Here is a 21,659-nt window from a genome sequence, read left to right on the forward strand (position 1 = left end):
GAGGAAATATTGGACAATGTTTCTGAGCCTTATGGATGCGAAAAAATAATCAAAGTAAGGCGTATCAGATATAAAAAAATTGAAATGGTAATGCTGTTTTTTTTAGGTACCAAGTGACAATCAGATCTGAAGTCGAAAAGATCTCAGGGGCCACCGCGACCATCATCCTGAGACATAAGTTGACAAGTCCCATATACTTGTATTGTCATCAGCACCCTTAGGTCGCATTTATTCGACACAAATTTCATCGCGCTCACCCTAGGCGGCCGCCGCGTGGTCGAAGAGCGGAGTCCGCGTTGCCGCCGCGCACCGACCGCGTGCGTTTAACTGTCATGGCAAAATATGCTCTATTTGTTTAGCATTTACGTTTTAATTTAAATGAGCTTCCTGGGCACCGGTAATTTTATTGAGAGGAATTTAAATGTTGTTGCATAATAAATAGAATTCAGATTCGCCATTAATGTACATGAAGGTGTGGTAACTGGGCGGTCGCCACGCGGCGGCCGCGCGAAAACTTTCTTCTCGTGTAATTGGGCGCTTACTCTTCAAAACCGGAACGTAAGAACAATGGTCACATTACTGCTTGGCAGCGGAAATAGAGATGAAATCGTTCCCAAGGAGCTCTACTGCTACATAGTGTTGAATTAATAGTGAAATTACTGAAACTATTGTTTTAACTTTTGATGTACAGACTCTACAAAAAAAATCTACACTAATCTATACAGCACTAGCCGTAAGTATATAATATATAGTATATAATACAATGTTTTCTATATTGTAGATTTCAAGCCAATGCAGATCTATACCACGATGTTACAAATGTGGAAATAATATATGCGGTTACCAGTATATATGCCCGGTGGTAGAGGATGTTGCTTCTTGTTGCTTATGTTCAGGTTACCATTTTGCAACTACTGAGGCCAGCCCAGACTTTTCTAGACAAAAAGAAACAAATACCTACGTGGGTTAAAATTGTGTATCGTAGTTTGTAAACTCTAAATCACATCCACTAATAACCAATTTGTTTGCAAATGTGTCAGGTGACAGTAATATACCAATTACAAAGGTTTCTCCTTCAATTCCGTATACTTCTTACAAAAGAAGAGTTTTCTTGAGATCAACTAGTCTTGGAGAATTTATAATTTAACTCCGCCTTCTCCTTATCATCAACGGGGGATTAGACGTAGGCTTTGATTCCAACCCTATGTTGTGGATATTCCAACGATTCGCACGAAGCGTTACGCTTCCACATTTATATGACGAACGGCTATAGAATGGAATTCTCTGCCTGCAGATTTATTCCCTAAACGTTGTGACTTGGACCTTTTCAAGGAGAGAGTGAATAGGCATTATTTAGGTGTGCATGCTCCATCGTAGACTTCGTCACTTTCCACCAGGTGAGATGGAGGTCAAATGCGCACTTATAATATTTATAAAAAAAATGGTGATTATGACCTAGTCGCTCATGTTCAGACTTTTTAATGAGTATAATATGAACATGGTTTATTCTCTTTCTAATGATTCTGCATATAAAACATCTGACAATGACCAACCTTAGTAACCTTGTGAAAGTGCTCGTCCAAGGAATTACTGCCACCTTATTACCCTATTTTTACCATCAAGCAGTAATGTGAGCAACGTTGCTCCTACCATTTCGAAATATGTTAGTAAAATAATGGATTGTTAATAGACATATAAATAAAAAACTAGTTTAAGTTGAATTTCTCGCTTTTCGGTTCCCCGAAAAAACGAACCTCATGGGTATGGTGAAGTCGCTATATTCTTTGTGAAAATTCTCTTTGCGTTCAATTTTGTTCCATACCTTCTTTCAGCGATGCGATTTCCGGACTGCTTTAAATTCCTTCAGACCAGACAAGGTGGAGCTGTGACATAGTAAAGGTTGTGGGAATCCGCAGTTGTTACGGCGGTTTTTGGGGTAGGCCGACTCTTTCGGCAGAAATAATGATATAAAAATAGAAATGTAACTTACAACACTAGTTCTTATGCTAGAAGTTTAAGCTTATTAAAAATAAAATAAAATGTTGCCATCTTGTTTTTTGTTGCATCAATTTACTTTATTTTTATACAATATATTTAGTTTATAATTTGGGCAATATAATTAAATAATTTTTGACCGACTTTAAAAAAGGAGGAGGTTCTCAATTCTGCTGTATTTGTTGTGTATGTTACGCAATTACTCCTACATTTGTGAACCGATTTCGATGATTCTTTTTTTTGTTGGAAAGGGAATAATACCTCAGTAGTGGTCCTATTCAGATTTGAAGAAAATATTCTTCCTCTGAAGGTGGCAAATTAGAGTATGAATCCGGTTTCGCGCACTTTCCGGTACCCGATATATAGATAGAATGTATTAATTATTATAACAAACTAGTGGAGTATTTTCATCAAAAATAATTGAATATCATGATAGTCGTAAAACAAGCGTGATAATTCAAGAAACTTATATTATATACATTAATGTTTTTTGTATGTTTGTCTCATAAGAGTTCCATTATTATTCATCCTATTGCGATAAAACTTTCGTGAGTCATTTTACTCACCCTGCAAAAGTTTCTGAAATATTATGACCATTTTATAATATAGGTCTGCCAGTAAAATTAAAAGAATTTAAGTTGGCAGTGCCATTGCGACTACATTGGTCCAGCTAGTTATTAAAAAATACTTGAGGTCGAATAGTAATGGAAAACTTTCTATTTTGGTTTATATTCTATTTTATATTAAATGGGCACATGTTTATTTTATATTTTTTTATTTTATTTTATTCGTAATAACAACAGCTTAATAAATAACGATTTATAATGAATAGGTTTTGGTTAAGCTAGCTAGCGCCGATTACAGTTGTCCATATTCTCAAAAATATTGTAAAAATTAACACATCAAAAAGAAAAAATACACATAAAAAATACCTAAATTATGAAGCATAGCAAAAAGAGCAAAGCGATGTGAAGTGTGCAAATCTTGACTTACACAATAGCGTGCATTAAAATAATAATGTTAATAAAAAAATACTATAATCTAAATATAAAATAATATCACATAAAGCCATTGAGGTCAGGATGTCATCAATCAGGCATTTTTTATGATATCAATTGACGGGACGAACAAGTTGTGCGCCTGATGGTAAGCTACATGCCTGTCCATAACAGTTGCAGTGCACTCAAAGTTTTAAATCGCAAAAATCTGAGGGGCACTGCCACTGCGGCCCGTCTTCCTGAGACATAAATTGACGAGTCCTATGTGCCTGTAATTTCACTAGCACCCTTACCGTTCTAAACCGAAACACAGTAATGCTAATATTACTGCTTGGCGGCAGAAATAGGTAAGGTATAGGACAGTACTACCCTAGAGGAACTCTTTCACGAGGAGCTCTACTGCTGCTAAAATGCTATTTTATTTATGAAACTTGTTATGTTCCTAATTTGTGGAATATGATTTACTTATTACGTCATCCGTAAGCTTATCGTGTACGATGCTTCCGCGCAACTTTGATGCCTTGTTCATTTGCATATAAGTTTTCACTTCGCTCTCGTTGATTTGGTTTGCTCGATTTCTAACAACGCCTTATTCGAACCATCACCTTACATAGCCGAATAAAGAAAACATTCACATTTTGATTACAAAAGGTGTCACAAATAAGGACATCAGATATTCGTTTCACAGATATTAGCTTGTAGCGTTGTCTTAGGTTTTTTGTTGTATTGTTATTGTTGCTTCTATTCTTTGAAGGAATCGTCACTGCAATTTAATAAACAAAAGCCAGTCACAGGCTCTGTGTTGCTCTTTTGTATAAGAAAAGCTAAAGAATAATTTATTTATTTTATTATTAATTAGATTTCAATTTTATCTTTTTAAATTTTATGAATTTAGTAGCAGACTTTTCTTGGGGCGCACGATAAGTTTCCGGAATGAATAAGAAAAAAATATTATAAATGGTCAGAAATGAATTTAATGTTTCTCAAAATATAATATAAATTATTATGTTATATTTTGTTAATTATAAATTTAAATTCTCCGTTAGCGTTAATGCACTTTTTCATACGAATGAACCAATTTTAATTATTTATTTTAGGAATTTTTACAACTATACGTTAAAGATGGTGTATAAAACTAAACAATATAAAAAAAAAGCCTATTACAAACCTCCAATTTTGAGAACATTTATGCCACTCCTCCGTGACAATCTCTGAAACATATTTTTCATATTCTTCTACAGCATCTTCAGGTCATGAAAATCGTTGGTTCTTAATTTATGGAAATAAATAAAAGTCAAAAGGTGCCAGGTCGAGACTATATGCGGGATGGCTCATAAGGTCAAAGTTGTTCACCTTCAAAAATTCATTTGTCTATTTGACAATGTGAGAACTGGCATTGTCGTGGTGCAAGATGATACAGCGTTTAAGGCTATTTTTACGGAGTTTGTCAATAACTTCCGGCAAACAAATGGTCGTGTACCAATCACTATTCACGGTACAACGATTCTCCAAAGCAACAGTAGCCACGTGTCAAGTTTTATTAAAAAAAGAAGCAATCATCCGCTTAGAGGCACTTTACACTCGCGCCACTTTGGTTAGTTCTGGGCTCATCTCGAAAGACCCATACGCTCGGTTGCTGCTTTGTTTTGGGTTCGTAACTATAGATCCATATTTCGTCACCTGTTATTGTGTTCCACACCAATTTTGACGCCCCTTCGTTGAATCTGGTAAGCATGGCATTGCACCAAGTGACGCGATCCGTTTTTTGAGCTTCAGTCAAGTTGTGTGGGATCCACCGAGAACATAGCTTTTTCACACTCAAAAGTTTATGTAGTATTGATTCTATTTGACTCATGCCTATGCCTAAAGATGCCTGAATCTTATGATATGTCACATGCCTGTCTGTTTTGATCATACAGCGCATAGCATCAATGTTTTTGTTGTTCACAGCAGTGGACGGGCGACTATCACGAAATTCGTCACTGAGATTCACATGACCGCGTTTGAATTCTGCAAATCAGCTATAAATAGTCGTCTTGCATGGTGCTTCATTGCCAAAAACAGTTTGGAGCCGAGCTAAGTTCCGCTGAGCTGTTCAATTAAACTTAAAGTCGTAGAAAATCATACTACGAAACGAGTTAAATCCATGGTGACGTAGACAACCAATTTCTAAAATGACGCCACATTGTAAAAACAAGTGACAGTCAGATGAAACAAACTGTATTCTACAGCCAAAGAGTTCCATATTGAAATGTTCTAATTACTTTTTAAATATTGTTTATGTAAGTGGCTAGTTCCGGAAACTTATAGTGTGCCCTATGTACTATGATTTTTAGCAATAATAGAAACTAACTAAAACTTAAAACGATAAACTGTTTATTTCTTTACATGTGTAAGTTAATTAAAAACACCAAAATAGAGATAATACCAAAGTTGAAATAATAGTTATATTTTTGAAAATAAATATTTGATTTATATTTTTTATGTCAATTAATATTAAGATTCATGAATATTATAACTCTACCATTTTCGCATTGGAAAAGGTTACTTCATGCTCAATTCAAGTAATTTTAAACCAATTTTTAATATACTACTGTATGTCTGTTTCTTTGGTTAATTTGAAAGCTTAAACGGACTTAAACGGACTTTCATTTGCGAATACTTTTATGTTTGTTTTGATCCCCCAAATCTTTACGTTTTGTATACATTTGTTTAGTATTTTGTATGTACTGTAGCATAATAGGGTCCAGAGCTACACTGGACTGAGGCTGGGCCACAAATCAGACATAAAATTTTACATTTACTGAGTAAGAGTTTATGGTGAACTAAAATAAGAAAAGCTATAAGTCACACATCACATATAAAAAGGAAAACAAAAGTATACTACTACAGGAATTAGAAAATGTACAAGCTACATATATAAAGAAGGGAACACAAAGGGTACGCAACTACACTTTTATGGTTCCGTAACGCTGCTATATTAAAATAGTCGGATAGACTGATTAAAGGAATTAACAATAATAATAATTTAACGTAAAACAGCAATTTAGTCACAATACGGCTTCACAATATTAATTGTCCAGCAAACAGAAGGACTATGATCTAATGGTGTGGATCCTCAGCACAGGAAACTTGGTACTTGTAAATGTATCCAGAAATACTTTAGGTCTTTGGGTAGTCGTTACATTTCGTATGTTGTAGACGCCACTTCCGGTAGTTAGGTAGTATATAGAAAATTGCGAGCGGATATCAAGAATGAATTGATGAATATATATATATGTATCTATAGTTCACACCAACTGAAAAAATTACACAAAGCACACCGACAAATAGTACATTAGAAGTTAACTTTTTCGTACACTTCTAATTGCAATATGTGGATTTGTTCATATTTTTGCCAAGAAAATACCACTCGTCAGTATCTTGTCAAAATAAAACACACCCCAAAAACAAACCTTCTTACAAAAAGAAGCATTAGCATTTTTAAATTTCATTATGTGCCCTACTAAGCCACAAAAAGGTTCCAAACCAAACAGACTAAGAAAAAAGATGTCCATGCCGCGTGTTATGCTGCAGTACCTTAGAGGATAGAAAAACAATTTCCATAGTCTAAGTGCAGTACCCAAAAAATTCATGTGGCAGATGCTAGGAGGATTTTATATAACGTCATTATTTTAAGTCTTGAAACATCCAATGTTTAGGTATGTAATTATATATTTTTTTGTAGTATAAAGTAACGAGACGAACATGTCATGCACCTGATGGTAGGCGACACCCCCGTCCGAAACAGTTGCAGTGCCACTCAGAGCTCGTAAAGATCCACGAAATCGTCAAGATCTGAAGGGCACTGCCACTGCGTCCGAGACATAAGTTGAAAAATCTTATGTCGTCTTAAGTCGTGTCTGTAATTTCACCAGCACCTTAACTCTTTAATACCGGAACGCAGTAATGTTCGCATTACTGCTTAGTTGCAGAAATGTGTAAGATGGCAGGACTTCCCTGGACGAACTCTTTCACAAGGAGCTCTACTGCTGCTAAAAGCTGTCTTAACGAGATGATTCTAAAATAATCTGCATATATTTAATTTCAATATAAAAAAAACTATTTTGATCCACAGAGACCTTGACAAGTCGTTTTCTTTATTCTTTTATTAATAAGTTGCTTTCTCTATTCATTTATTAATAAAATATCTGAAAAAAACAAAAACAAATGAACAATCGACTGCGTCAAAAACTTTCTGTTAAAACCTTTGCCTACCCAAGTAACTGGGTGCAGAAACGAGAGAAAGAAACTTTAGAGTTCTGTTCGAGCAATGTTCAACGCACCACGTAATTTTCTTGTCCGATACCAAATTAAGTTAAATCTAAAGCAAATAACCAATTAAATAGCTTATCTTATTAAAATTTAAATCTTGAAACTTGTTAGACGTTCTTTTTCTCTTTTCACTCGGATTTTTTTGGTAATAATGTATTTGTAGTTAGGTATCGTTCAGATTCACCCCAAGTGCAGGGCAGCTTACTAGTTACTAGTTTTGGAGCATATGGTACGGAACTTTAGGGAGTGATTCCTTTTTTTGGAAATATTTGTTCTGGCAGGACGCGTGTGGCGCTCTAAGAATGGTGTAAAAAGTAGGAAGTGTAAATAAATACAGACAGGCAGCTCTATTTGCGGCAGCGACAGGCGTCTGGGCGCGTGCGCGGCGTGGCGCGCTGTAGACATAGAGCAGACGTCACGGTAAATGCTTGCAGATAGGACACTCATGATCACGATGAACCACTCTCCAGATTAGTAAGGAGCTATAATATTTCTTAACACTGAAACTTATTTTATGTGCATGTGAATGGATATTTCTTTGAAACAACGTTTAAATAGGCCAGAGGCCGCACATATGTTTGACAGCACAGGTTAATTTTTGACTCTACTACTTGCCCTTGTCGCGTGTCTGCGACATGCTGCCCATCCTGAAGTGCATTTTGCCATCTACTATCAATAAATAGGTTTAGGTTGCACTGCTTCTTACAAAATTTTCTTCCCATAAAGCATCTAAACCCTGTTATAGCAGATATATTTATTATTAATGCCTTTTTTCTCCAATCATACGTTCACGACTATTGTTTTAAGGATTACTTATCATTTAACTTAGGCATGGAGGCAATATTTTATATCAACAGGGGTATCAAGTTCGATGTGATAGTTTGGGTGCAGGGTTATCATCTGGAGTGGAGACTTGAATGAATGAGCGGGAGGAGGACATTGTGTCCGGGAGAGTGTAGAGCGGGCGGTAATGTCGACGGGCGCGCGGGGCTGGCGGTGGGGCGGGCCGTCGTCGGGCGCCGCAGTCCGCGCGAGGAGCCGCTGTCGGCGTGTTGTCTATTGTTAGTATCCGTGTACCGCATCGAGTCTCGCGATCGTAGCCTTTGTTTATTCTTTCAAGCGAGCCCATTACAGCTGTTCAGTAACGCGTTGTTGCACCCTAGATTAGTGTTATTCAGTGTCAGCATTGTTATCAGTGGGAGATCCGCAGTGAGTGAATGCTTTGTGTAATCAGCTGAGCGTGGATGAAGCACCCCAGGTGCAGGTGAAGTGGTTGGTGTGGTGCGCGCGCCTCCGCTACAGCGGAGAGCGGCTCAGCTATGGCGGCGACGGCCCGCCGCGAAATTGATACCGGCGAAGAGGATATTGCTGCTATTGCCAAACAAATTTCCGACCATGCTGAGGCCATCTATCAGACTTGGAAAGCGCGGGGCCTTGCGCCAACTGAGATCCTGTCATGTAGGCCGACACCGGGTCTCAAGCTGGCCGAGAGTCTTAGAACGAAGCCACGACCCGAACCTAAACCTGAGTTAAAGCAGCGACCCGATATTAGGCGAGAACAGCGCCCTGAGCTAGCACGAGAGCCAAGACCAGATGCTCGTCGAGAACAGAGGCCCGAACCACGTCGTGAAACTCGGTCAGAGCCTGGAGAAACGGTAGAAGTAATGTTACCGCCGGATTTAGTCCCGGAGCGGAATGGCAATGCAGGTGCTGGAGCCGGCGGTCGGCGAGCTGACCCTGCAGCAATGCGATTGGAGGTCGCTCGCGAGGAAGAACGCTTATTACGAGCATTGCGCACTGGCGGTGTGGTGGCTGAGCGCACAGCAGAGCGGCCTGATGTTGTGCCGCCAGTATCTCTTGTGGACTACGCTAAGAGCCGTTACCAGGATCGTTTAGATACTGGTGCTAGAAAGCCCGCAGCCGGAGCGACTAGCGAAAGACGAGCTTCACTAGGTTCACATGTAACTGAGGCTAGATCAAAATTTGAAGCACGGGCTCGTCGGGCTTCTAGCGCTGGTGCCGGTGAGCTCGCAGCAGCCGGTTCGACACCGGTGCGCCCTTTTCTTACGCGTGGCTCTGTGGCCGAGCGTGTGTTAATGTTTGAACGGTGTCCAAGCGAAGCTACTTTAGAGCTCGCTAAGAGGAAAACACCTGCGGCTACAACATGGCGAGGACCACACGATGTCATCAATAGGGCGCAGGTGAGTTTTCTTAGATAACATTTTTAAAGCTATTATTCAAATTTAATTCAATTCTTTTATTTCGAAACTTTAACCACATTGGACGTGTACGTACGATGTACCGCAGGCTTATAAAGTAAATGATTTTAAGACAGAAGTCGTCACAACAATAATGCGAGTTCTGTGAGTTATGTAAAAAATAATTACCAAGCATAATTTGTTACCGCGTCACAGCAGCGGCGGTATTCGTCTCTTGAGCAGCAACAGTGGCAGCGACGAGTAACGTTTGAGATGCGAACAATAAGCGGATTGCATGTTATTCAAATGGGTGTACCACACAGTGACATCAGCTGTAGATAGATATACATAAGCGCTACGCACTGTTCGACGATTGGACACACTCCGAACAACTCAACTACATAGTTATTTTGCAATCATCTTTCACTAACCAAACTCTTTAGCAGCACGCAAAGGCTCTTACACATTTTTCATTTTAATAAGGGTTAGAACCTGTGTCAATTATACACCTAGGTAATTAGAGATGGTCTTCATAGTAACATGGAAAGGTACTCACTAGCATAGCACTATTAGCGGCGTGCAGCGAATGAGTCCAATGAACCAACCGGTGGCGGTGGACTATACAATCGCTGCGAGTGCTGAGTGAGACCGGCGGGAGTAGCCGCACTACGACCTGCACCGACAACGTGCGCGGCCCACTGCATTTTTGTCAGGCTGCCAATATTGTGTTGCTCCTCGCTCTCTACTGGTGATATGCGATGCAAACTTTATACATACATTATGTTTCGGGAATGTACAACAAACGTGAGGCACATTTTTTTTTTATAAACAACGTCTGTATTTAATTAAGATAATATACAGGTAAGGTAAAGGTAAGGCACATTTGATTTGATCGTTATTATGTGAATCGAAATACGTTATATCACAATGCTCCAAAGTAATTAATATGTACAGAATTAAATGTGTTCAAAGCAGTCACTATTTGGTTTATTCTGTTAAATCAGTGGTTGCGGTTGCGGTTTTTCCAAACAAATTAACTGCGAGTGAAACATACTCGTGAGTATGGTGGTTTCTTATTTAGTTTTATATTTTTAGTTCTTATACTCCTGTACTGATGACATAAAATTTTAGATCACGCGTAACACCATAAACTTGAAAAACCAGGTTTATTCGATGATCTCAAAAGCAAAGTGAGAGTCAAAGTCAAATAATCATTTATTCCGTAGGTAAAGTTTTCACACTTCAAAACGTCATTTTTAAGCTACTGCTAGTTCACTACGCTGACCTCCATGAGAAGAACGAGCAAGGGACTCTAGGGATTGCTCTTTTCAAATAAATTTAAATGCTATAGAATAACATTGAGAATCATATTTGTGTGGAATCTAGACGCACGTTGTCTTTCCACACATCTTTATCTAACACGTAGTCTACAATTTGGGCGACGACAACGACGGCAAATGTCATTTGCTATGAAATTGCGTGTCGCTAAACGATTTCATTGCGACTGCCGATAAAAATGCCTTCTGAACTGAAAAGTAGATGAACTCTACTTTTCAGTTCAGAAGGATAGAATATTGTGATTATAATGTCGATTATACTTGTTACTTTTCCGTATTAGTTATGGACACATAGTAGTCTCCATGGTTCCATCCACTTTCTTGATAGAGATTCAGCAAAACTTACCATAGAATTTATCTAATACTCTCTACTAATTTGAAATGTGGTATGGTATATGTAACACATTTTCATGTAACAGTAATTCTCACGCACTACGAATCGCAAACAGTGACAAGCAGGATACGATTTCCAGGCATTCGGGTCACGCTCCAACCAGGTGTCTGTTGTCATGTGTAGGTACTATATTGGTATATTGTTATTATTGTACGTGATTGAAAAATTGTCGTTGAAAATATTTTAAACGAGCACATTTGTATTCAGAAACAGGCGTGCCTCAAATGCATCATTATTTTCTAACGGAAGGAGATTGTTCACCTCACCGAACATACCTATAAAAAATAGTGTTCCAAATTTAAACTCGGAACGGCGGGAATCGCTTGGCTAACGCCCAGCAGTACCCGATTATACTCGACTAACCCCGAATACATTCGGCTTGCTCCGCCGCGTAGTCATGATTGTAACGCGTGGACCATGTCTTGTTCAGTTTCGTTTGTGTCATTTTTGTGATTGGTTTTTAAAATATCATCGGGTTTTGATCAGAATTGCTTCAAATCCCAAAAACCAGTTTTAGAAATCATATTTTTGAGATACTAGTAGTATTCTTATCGCTTTTGGTAACAGGAAACCCCACTTATAAACTCACCTACATATCGACTGAGGAAATAATCGGTAAATTGTACGGAAGTGTGTGTCTGCTAATTTTTGAGAAATCATACACCACAGACAGTAATTGGAATGTTATGTAACGATTAATAGTTGCTATAAAATTGAGAATAACGCCCACGCATGCCATGCACGTAAAATTATTACAATTGTGTCATGCAAAATTACGAGACACTGAAATTGGTCCACTGACATTTCCATTGAAATTTTTCTTTCACCGAAAATGTCAGCTACTCGACACAAGACAGTGTGCAATGTAAATTAAGCAACGTCTTACAAAATATTTTTTTAAATTTAAGCGCCGCTTACTGACAATAAAGGGTCGTCTATTATGAGAGCGAACAAGAAATATATATCTTGCTCGGGGTCACAACGGAAACTTTGAGATGTATAAATATTGTCATGTCAAGTAAGTGGGTCGTCGTAAATCTAAGAACAAACTGAAATAACAATCATTTCCGAAAGAATGACGATAAGTTAAAACTTGTCCAAAGCGATAGCTTCGCAGTAAAAGTTGATTGGAAGTTGTTAGACAGGACTCAAGGTCGATAGGGCAGTCGCGTGGTAGCACGCAAGACCCGCTGCTCGCCGGAAACGATAATGTTGAGTACATGTTGCTCAACAAATTCTAAGTTTTCTCTGAGAATGCGGCGTAGGCCTAGCGGCTTACAGAACTCTATATAGCTTTATGCATGCGTGTTCACAGGTGACAACGTAATAGACAGCCTAGAACCCTTGACTTGTCATATTTAGTCAGATTTCTTCCTATTGAAAATGTATATTGTACTTATTGCTTTAAGAATGGGAGAATAATAAGTTGCGTACTAAAAACTTATACACGATGCTTTATTTCGGCGGCCACTACCTCTTTGTATCTCTGATGCGAGTCTTTAAAAATTTACATAAGATATGTTAATGATATTAGGCGTCATGGAGTGATAACTAACATTAGAGAGTGAGTGAAAGCGTAATTTGTGCTTCTAAACCTGATGGAGAGATAACATCGGCGGATCTTTTACATGTTACGTGTATACCTTGTTATGATTGTTATCGGTTGTTTGTAGCAGGTTTGTTGGCTGCTGACTCAGAGACAGTGGACAAATTAGATAAGGCCTAGTTAATTGAACTTTCTTTTTGAATGAATGTAGTATTTAGAATTACCCTTCTTCTGAAGGGAGACTGGATTGGACAACGTATTAATTTTTAGTTCGGTCTTTAAATGCTTGTTGTGTTTAATTAATTTTGTATAACTTCATTCAGATACCTTTAAGTAGAGTAAAATAATTGTTACATTACTCAGCTGTCCTGCTTGTATAAAGTATTTCAAGCAAATAATTTGATAAAACAAAGTTTTGCTATAAACGATAGGCACATATGAAACAACTAGAGAACGACGAACAATTCAGGTGGTTAGAGCAATCGGCGAACCGTGTCAGGGTCGCGTGGTACAAATCATATGTACTGCATTAGGAGTGCCGCTCGCGCTGTCACTGCATTCATCTACTTAGTTACCTCTACAGCCGCAATGTAATAACTAATCCACGGAAGAAGAAAAAACAATGGAAAGGCCTTAAGCCTCGAATACTATCAGAACTGCTGCCACCAAAACTCAATGAAGTATTTCATAACTACTGGCACACGTGTCAAGCCCACTAAGCACTTTTACTGTATTTATTGTTCTGTGACCAAACCAGTGATATAATATCCAATTTTAGAACATTTCCTTGTGCAGGACAAAAATCACAATGAGGGAAATAACATGAAAGAGCCCTCATGTATTTCGGGAATATCTGCCCACACTTGCCAGAAGACCGTCTTGCCCTTCTGCCACTCCATCGCTGTCGGTAGGTGACGTAGTTGTAATAGCCGACTCGAATTTGCCCAGGGGAGTTTGGCTCATTGGCCGTATTATTAAAACATTCCCCGGGCAGGATAGTATCTAAGAGTAGTAGAAGTCGCCACCGAACGGTGGCAGTTTAAAGACGGGTTCTCTCTTCGCTGAAAGATTCCTATCTAACATTTTTTCAGTAACTGCGCGATTTGATCTAACAATTAATTTAATTTATAACTTTCCTTACTTGTGGTTCGATTAGAACGATCATTTCTTTTCTAACTTTTATACAGTTAGACAACTGTAACTACAAGATTCTTATGAGTGCTAAGTGATTATTAATTTAAAAATAATTAATTATTTAATTAACTAATTAATTTAATTAAAATACCATTACCTACTCTTCATAGCTATCAGATAATATATTTTTAATTTACCATTATTGACATAATTTTGGACCTTATCACGAATGCGACGATTCCACTTCAACCTCAATCTACTATGTATATTGACCGATATCATACATATTATAACTTTATCGGTCACTGCATGCCTCTGCGCACTAAATAGATTAAAAGCTCTAACGCTTTCACTTTCTCACGTTCGTTTGTTCCATGATAGAATTGCGCAACTTATTAACGTCGGAAGTTCTGACTCTTGATGAAATTGGTGTCAGTGTTGGAATCCGCTTGTGAATATGTCTGTGCCTTATTATTCCTTTTATATTTGAAACAATGTAAATTTAAGAATTAGATAGCATTGATGAATTACAGCAGTTGACTAGTTGACGAAAATAACGCATTAAGGAAAATGACGAGGTTTCCCTAATTCCATTAAAGTAAATTGTGCCGTTAGATGTTTGACTGATTAAGATGCAATGCTTTTTTGATACCAAGTGACAGGACGGAAAAGTTGTGCGCCTGTTGGGAAACGACACGCCTGTCCATAACAGTTGCAGTGCAACTGAGAACTTTATATCGCAAAGATCTGAGGAGCACCATGAGACATAAGTTGACAAGTCCCATGTGCCTGTAATTTCACCAGCACCCTTCAAAACCGGGACGCAGTAATGCAGAAATAAGTAAGGTCGCACTACTTCCCTGGACGAGATCTTTCACAAGCTCTATTACTACTAAAAGTCATAGTCCGTCATATTTATTATTAGGTAAAACATTTAGGTGCTTTTATAAGAATGTCTGAATAATTTCACGTAGTTTGATATTCAGTTACTTAACAAACAACTATAATATTTCTATTGGCCTTCCCCAGCATCGCGACCCCGTACCTGTTTTCCAACAATATCTAGTTTTGGGCATAACTAACTCAATTAGAACAGTTACGTTACCATGACCACATATGACTTCTTTAGATTTAGATCATTTCATAAAGACGCGTGAGGTCACGTCAAGCTGTCGTGTTTAATAACTTTCCGAGGTTCTCATTAAATCCACAGCAATTTCCTGATGCGGTAGATTTATGAGAAAATGATAATGGTCCGTAATTGGTCAGGTTACGATAGTAGTTTTGTAGCTGAAAGATTGCTTAATTTCCTATGGTGTTAAAATTTGTAATAGTCTCTTTAAACAAATGTTTCACTTCATCGCCCGTGTTTTGTAAATTGCAGCGACAATTCTTACGAGCTTTGCTTTAAGTTTCGTTGTGTCCATAATTGGCTCGGAGATAAAATATCGCTTTTATAAATCGTATATCGCTTCCAGAGTTGCAAGAATCAACAAAAAAAATACCAAACAACTTTTATTTATTAAGTTGAGAAATAAATGACTTCGACCATAAAAAAGTGGATGCTGTTCGTGTAAGGATTATGTATAGAGTTTTAATGAGAGCCTTGTGCTAGTTTTGAAAATAAGCAATAACAGGAATGACTTACGCATGCTCGGCCTACTTAGCATATATAAGTTTCAAAGAATCGGAGTAGGTATAAAATTTTACAGTGAGTCAGTATTGTATTTCATATTTCATCGCCATACTGTTTTTAGATTGCCTTCTTCTTATAATTTGATTTCAATATTCGATTTGAATTAATGTTTTTTGAATTTGAATCACATAGTTGACTGTTTATACTATTTAGTAAAAATATTAATAACACTACTCACTGTAATGTTACGATTCACGTAAGATATAGTTAGTCACCATCAGCAATGTCTTTTGAAGTGAAGCGCTCTGTTTATTTACGTAAATAATTAATTTACATTCACATTTTCTTATTATTTTTTATGTATAAAATATTCCTGATACACTAGGAAAATGTCCGTTTTTATACCTACGTAAGCTACTTAGCACGCAAAGTGTCGCAGAATAATAAAACGAACTTTGTTCAATGTCAAAGACGCCGCAGAAATCAGCGTCGGTGCTAGTCTGTAATTTGTATGCGTAGACCATTCGATGTCATTAGGTGACACTAATGAGTACAGGAATAGTTATTTAATGCTCAGAGGACTAGTTATGTAGTTATAAAGCTGCTGTGGAATTCCGTTATATACTGATTTATTTATAATTATAAGGAAATTAAACCAAGGGCAATTCCTTTTAGCAAATTTACTCTAGTATATATTTCAATAAATGAATCAATTAATATTGTATTACTGCCAAAAATATCTGATCTGCTTCATCCATGGTGAAAAAAATTTAAATATTTTTAAATTCGACTGAAACGGCAAAGGTCTGTATGTACTATAACTACATTAAGATATCAGGAGTATGTGATACTGATAAGTGTTTAATGATTAAAGTGCAGAAATTCCACGTATTTGTCACACATGGTCACTGTTTGAGTAGGGCAACGGCGCCGGCGGCGGCGGCGGCGGGAACGGCGAGACACGCAAATTAACGTAAATATTGACGCATACAGTCCATTTGAATGTATTTATTTTTAAATATTTTAGAAAAGAAAGATGTTTTGACTAATCTAGCGAGGTACTCAATGATACGTGTATGGTGGTATTGCGGCAAAATCCTTTTAAGATTTTCTATGGGTTTAAAATTCAAACATATACTTGAAGAAAACAAATTAAAAAAGAAACATAAAAAATGAACTGAACAATAATTTTAAAATAATCAAAATAAGTATAATGGAATTACAATTACTAAATTATTTAACTTTTGTTTTCTTTGCGGGAGGGCCGATAAAGTAATGTAAATTGCCAAATTATATTGTTTACATTATTTAAACGGTCTACTGGTGAGTCAAGCAATTGTAAATATAAAATTATAATATTTTGTACAAATTAATATTTAATATGTCAGATGATGATTCCTTTTATTTGGCTTGCAATTCGTCCATTTTTTTCCTATTTCCTTAATTCTCATACAATAAGCGGTTAAATAACTCCATAACTTCACGATGACATTCATGACATCACCATCACAACATGTCATTGTGGTGTAACACACACACACACACACACACACACACACAGAGAGAGAGAGAGAGAGACGTGCTTTAAGATTCAACTTTAATTTTAAATTGTAAGTTACAAAAATGGTAAAATGTGCGTGTATAGCTATGGAAGAGCGGTGCCATTGCGGTGACGTAGGGCTTGATAACCTTAATAGGAGGTACCATCCACTGTTAATGTAAAGTTAATGTATATTACTGAAATAAACATTTATTGTATTTATATTAAGTATAAATCTTTAAAGAATGTTTTATTATATTTATATTATTATTGTTATTGCATGCTCAAAGCGTAACCAGCCATTACAACACCTACTTGACACATTACTTCTAATATTCACGCATTCTCATTTCTGAATTCTGGTTTAAATGAAATCTCGCTTCTTCTACTCTTTTTAGTCGTTCTAGTTTACTGTAAAATAGTTGTTACTCTAAAATAGTTGTAAGGGCTAGTATTTTTTAATTATTCGCCCTTCGGGACAGGCTAGGTCGTCAAATTAGAAAAACTGCCAAATCTAAGATATTAATTTTTAATTTCGCGGGAAAGTGTTGGTTTTTAAGTGTTGTACCAGCATTTTTTTGCTTGGTTCAATGGTTGACTTGATAAATCCACCATCTATACTAAAACCTGGTAAAGGATATAACACAAATAGCTTTAGTTTATGTATATTTTATTTTTGTATGATATATAGCATCATACAAAAATAAAATCGTTTTACTTTTGTTTTTGTTTTTTTTTATTATTCTTTCTTGCTGTGTGGCTTTGCAATAAATTGATTCTATTCCATTCTAAAGTAAAACTACCGCTGCATAGTTTTCGCAAATTATAACTGTGCTTTCATATGTTAACTTTTTATCGATGCCCTGCTGTCAGTCACAATGTTTAATTTTCAGTTGTGTATCAAACTTTCGTTTTGCACCGTCCAATTACGTTGAAAGTACGAGTAAATACAAGCAAGTCATGATTGCAGTAAGTATATTTTAGATGTATGAAATAATTATAAATCAAGTTTTTTAATTATTGTTTAGTTTCCTGTTTTTGTTTTCAGATTCGATACAGATATTAAAAACTGAATTGTAGGAAAACATTTTTGTTATGTAAATGATTTATAATATTCTTCTTCTTGTCGAGTTAATGACAGAAAACATTGAAATAACGGACAGGTGTTAAATTATTTGGCTTAATTGTATATATAATATATTTGTAATTAATAATAATGTGCCAGATAATCTCCACTCATCTCAAACTAGGAAATTACCTATATTATGAGTGGCACCATTTTCTCCCAAAAAAGTCATGGCACCTCGGGATATGGCAACATAAATCGAAAAGGCGAGAGCATACTTGAATTTGCATTAACACACGATTTTGCAATAGTCAATGCATTCTTCTCTAAGCGCCCTGACCATTTGATCACATACAAAAGCGGAGCATCGTGCATGCAGATAGAGTACATCCTAACAGATCGTCACCGGTTTAAAACTTTCAGGGACTGTAAAGTTATTCCTGGGGAAGCAAGAGACGAAACACGACGATGACCAGACAGCATATAAACACGCAAATAAGAACGCAAAACGAGCCGTAGCTCAAGCGAAGGCCACATCAGACGACGATTTCTACGCTAAGTTGGAAACCGCCTCAAATGACAAAGAGATCTTCAAAATAACAAAGCAGAGACTTATGAACAGCATGGATATAAAATCCACAAAGTATAAAATATAAAAAATGAACAGGGTACACTACTTACAACAAACGTGGATATCAAAGAACGGTGTAAAGAGTACTATAGCAAGTTGCTTAATGAAACCATTCCAAGCGAAGATCTGCCCGATATACCCGCCAATGAAGGTCGTGTATATCAACCAGAGAACTCTATCTGGTAATTAAAGGCATGGCTAACAACAAAGCCCCCGGACCGGATGATATTCCGTCTGAACTATGAAAGAAATTGCGGGGCACCGGTGTTATGTTCCTCACAAAACTCTTCAACGCAATTCTGATTGACGGCATGCCTGATGAATGGAGGAAAAGTTACCTGATCCCGTTTTTCAAGAACAAAGGTTATATTAGACTATGCGGAAACTACAGAGCAATTAAACTGATTTCACACACGTTCAAGATATGGGAACGTGTCGTCAGCAGAAGATTGTTCCAATTTACGACCGTGACTGAAAATCAGTGTGGTTTCGTGCCAGGCAGATCAACAACTGATGCTGTGCATTCAATCAGAGTATTGATGGAGAAACATGGGGAGAGCAAAATCGACCTTCACATGGCATTCATCGATCTCGAAGAAGCTTTCGACCGCGTTCCAGGACAGCTTATCTGGCATGCTCTAAGGGCACAAGGAGTATCAGGGTACTATATAAATCTGATAAAAGATATGTATCATAATGTTACAACAAAAGTACAATGCCCAGCTGGAGCAGGTGATGGGTTTGATGTGAGAGTGGGAGTTCATCAAGACTCGGCACTGAGCCCTTTGCTTTTCAATCTCGTGAACCTCCTCACGGCAGAACTACAACGCTCTCCACCATTGGACATTTTATACGCTGATAATATCGTCCTCATTAGTGAGGATTCAATGATTTGCAACACACACTAGAAAAATGGAGAGGAGCACTCGAAAGAGCCGGATTATGAGTAAATAGAGAGAAAACTGAACATATGCATTGCAATTTCAGCGGCACTAATACCAGAAGCACTCTTTATCTTCAAAATACCCCACTTAAATAAGCCGACCATTTCAAATATCTTGGTTCAATCATCTGTAATGATGGGACAACAGACGCACACGTTACCCATCGTATAAACACGGGATGGATGAAATGGAGAGAGCTCTCAGATGTTGTCTATGCTCAGATGTACTCTCTGAAAAACGAATGCTGGTTCGTACTAAGGGCAGAGTATACAGAGCAGCAGTACGACCAGCCATGATGTAAGGTGCTGAATGTTGGCCTCTCAAAAAGCTGTAAGAAAATAGAATGTACAGCGCGGAAATGAAAATGCTAAGATGGGCGGGCGGCGTTACAAGATTAGACCACGTCAAAAACATCCACATCAGAGGCAGTTTTAAAGTGAGGCCTATCCCGGAAAAGTTGCTAGAGAGCTGACTTAGGTGGTACGGATATGTTATGCGACGACCGCCTGATCATATGACAAGAAAGTCGTTGACATGAGTAGCCAGCCCAAGAGACGTGGTAGACCCCGCCTCACATGGATATCGCTTATTAATAAAGATCTGCGAGAGCATCAGTTAGGACCACAGACGACCCAGGACAGACCGTCTTGGAGAAAAGTGACCCGAAGGGCCGACCCCAAATAAATGGAAATAAGGCCAGGCAAAAGAAGAAGATGAGTCTCACCATTCCTGTGAAGTTGGCCACCCACTAAACAGTACTCAGAAATGACCTATACAGGTCGTTAGTATTTCGTTATATACATTTAGTAATCCCACTCTCCACGTAAGTATCCTCGGGGAACAATTTTTTATTTTTATTTTCTGGGGTGGCCAAAACCGACTTTAAGTGATTCTTTCGACGCAATCGTTAGTATATCGTAGGTATATTTAAGTACACTCATACTTGTCGGAATATACTCGGTTACATTATTTTTTAAAACAATATGTTTTTTCAAACGGACTCGAAAACGACTTGCGTAGGTCGATAAAAAATAGTTTGTATACGTTAGTATCCCCACATTCGGCGGTATTGTCCCAAGAGAACAATGATTTTAAAAAAGTAACTATTAAAAGTAATTAGGTGTGCCGTTCAAAAAACGCACGTGACTTCGTTGATGTCTTTCTCAAGTGAAGCAAAAATCAGCCGATTAAGTATAGAAAATTAATTACAGAAATGCTTAAGTACTAAGCAGCCAGACATTTACATAGTTATGTTAAGTCAAGAATCATGCACCAAATGACATGGATGACCACGTAATTTAAAAAACATGCATTGTGATAGAGATCACCTGGATTAAGTAGTGTACCATCATCATGTATACTAAAAACAAAATTGACGTGGCCACCGCGATTTCTTTTTTGCTTCATATGAAAAAGACATCAACGAAATCACATGCGTTTTTGAACGGTGCACCAAATATATTGCTTTTTTATTTTATTTTTTAAATAATTTTTTTCTTGGGTTATCGTTGAATGTGGGAGTACCAAAGTATACTAACGATTTGCTATCGACCTACGCTTGCCGTTTTCGGGTCCATCTGAATTAACTTATTTTGTTTTAAAAAAATGGATCCGAGTATATTACGACGAGTGTGAGTATACTTACGTATACTTGCAATATATATAACGATAGCGTAGAATGAATCACTAAAAGCCGTTTTGGGGTGGCAGTGTGAAGTTGGCTGCCCCAAAACGTTAAAAAAAAAATCATTGGTCCCCGAGGATACTGGAGTGGGAATACTAACAATATACTAACGACCTGTATAGGTCATTTCTGGGTACTGTTTAGTGGGTAGCCAACTTCACAGGAATCTTTATTTACAAATATTCTTTAATTTATCATAATTATTACTGGAATTAATAATTTCCATAAATGCATATGTCAGA

The 21,659-nt window shown here is 37.4% G+C and overlaps 1 protein-coding gene across 2 annotated transcripts in view; it reads left to right on the top strand.

Annotated features, from left to right (window-relative positions):
- The first annotated feature begins 8,347 nt into the window (after positions 1-8,347).
- LOC113233285 (serine/threonine-protein phosphatase 2A regulatory subunit B'' subunit beta-like) overlaps positions 8,348-21,659 on the top strand; it is a 106,889-nt gene continuing 93,577 nt past the window's right edge. Inside the window, exons 1-2 of one of the 2 annotated variants that reach the window (XM_026468351.1) lie at positions 8,348-8,978; positions 9,354-9,508. In XM_026468351.1, the coding sequence (XP_026324136.1) occupies positions 8,627-8,978; positions 9,354-9,508 (507 nt within the window). In that variant the 5' untranslated portion in view covers positions 8,348-8,626. Of the gene's footprint in view, positions 9,509-21,659 lie in introns of both variants that reach the window. The other variant, XM_026468349.1, reaches the window with a different exon arrangement.

The sequence above is a fragment of the Hyposmocoma kahamanoa genome, unplaced genomic scaffold, assembly GCF_003589595.1.
Source record: "Hyposmocoma kahamanoa isolate Upper Pololo Valley unplaced genomic scaffold, ASM358959v1 78, whole genome shotgun sequence".
NCBI classification, from domain to species: domain Eukaryota; kingdom Metazoa; phylum Arthropoda; class Insecta; order Lepidoptera; family Cosmopterigidae; genus Hyposmocoma; species Hyposmocoma kahamanoa.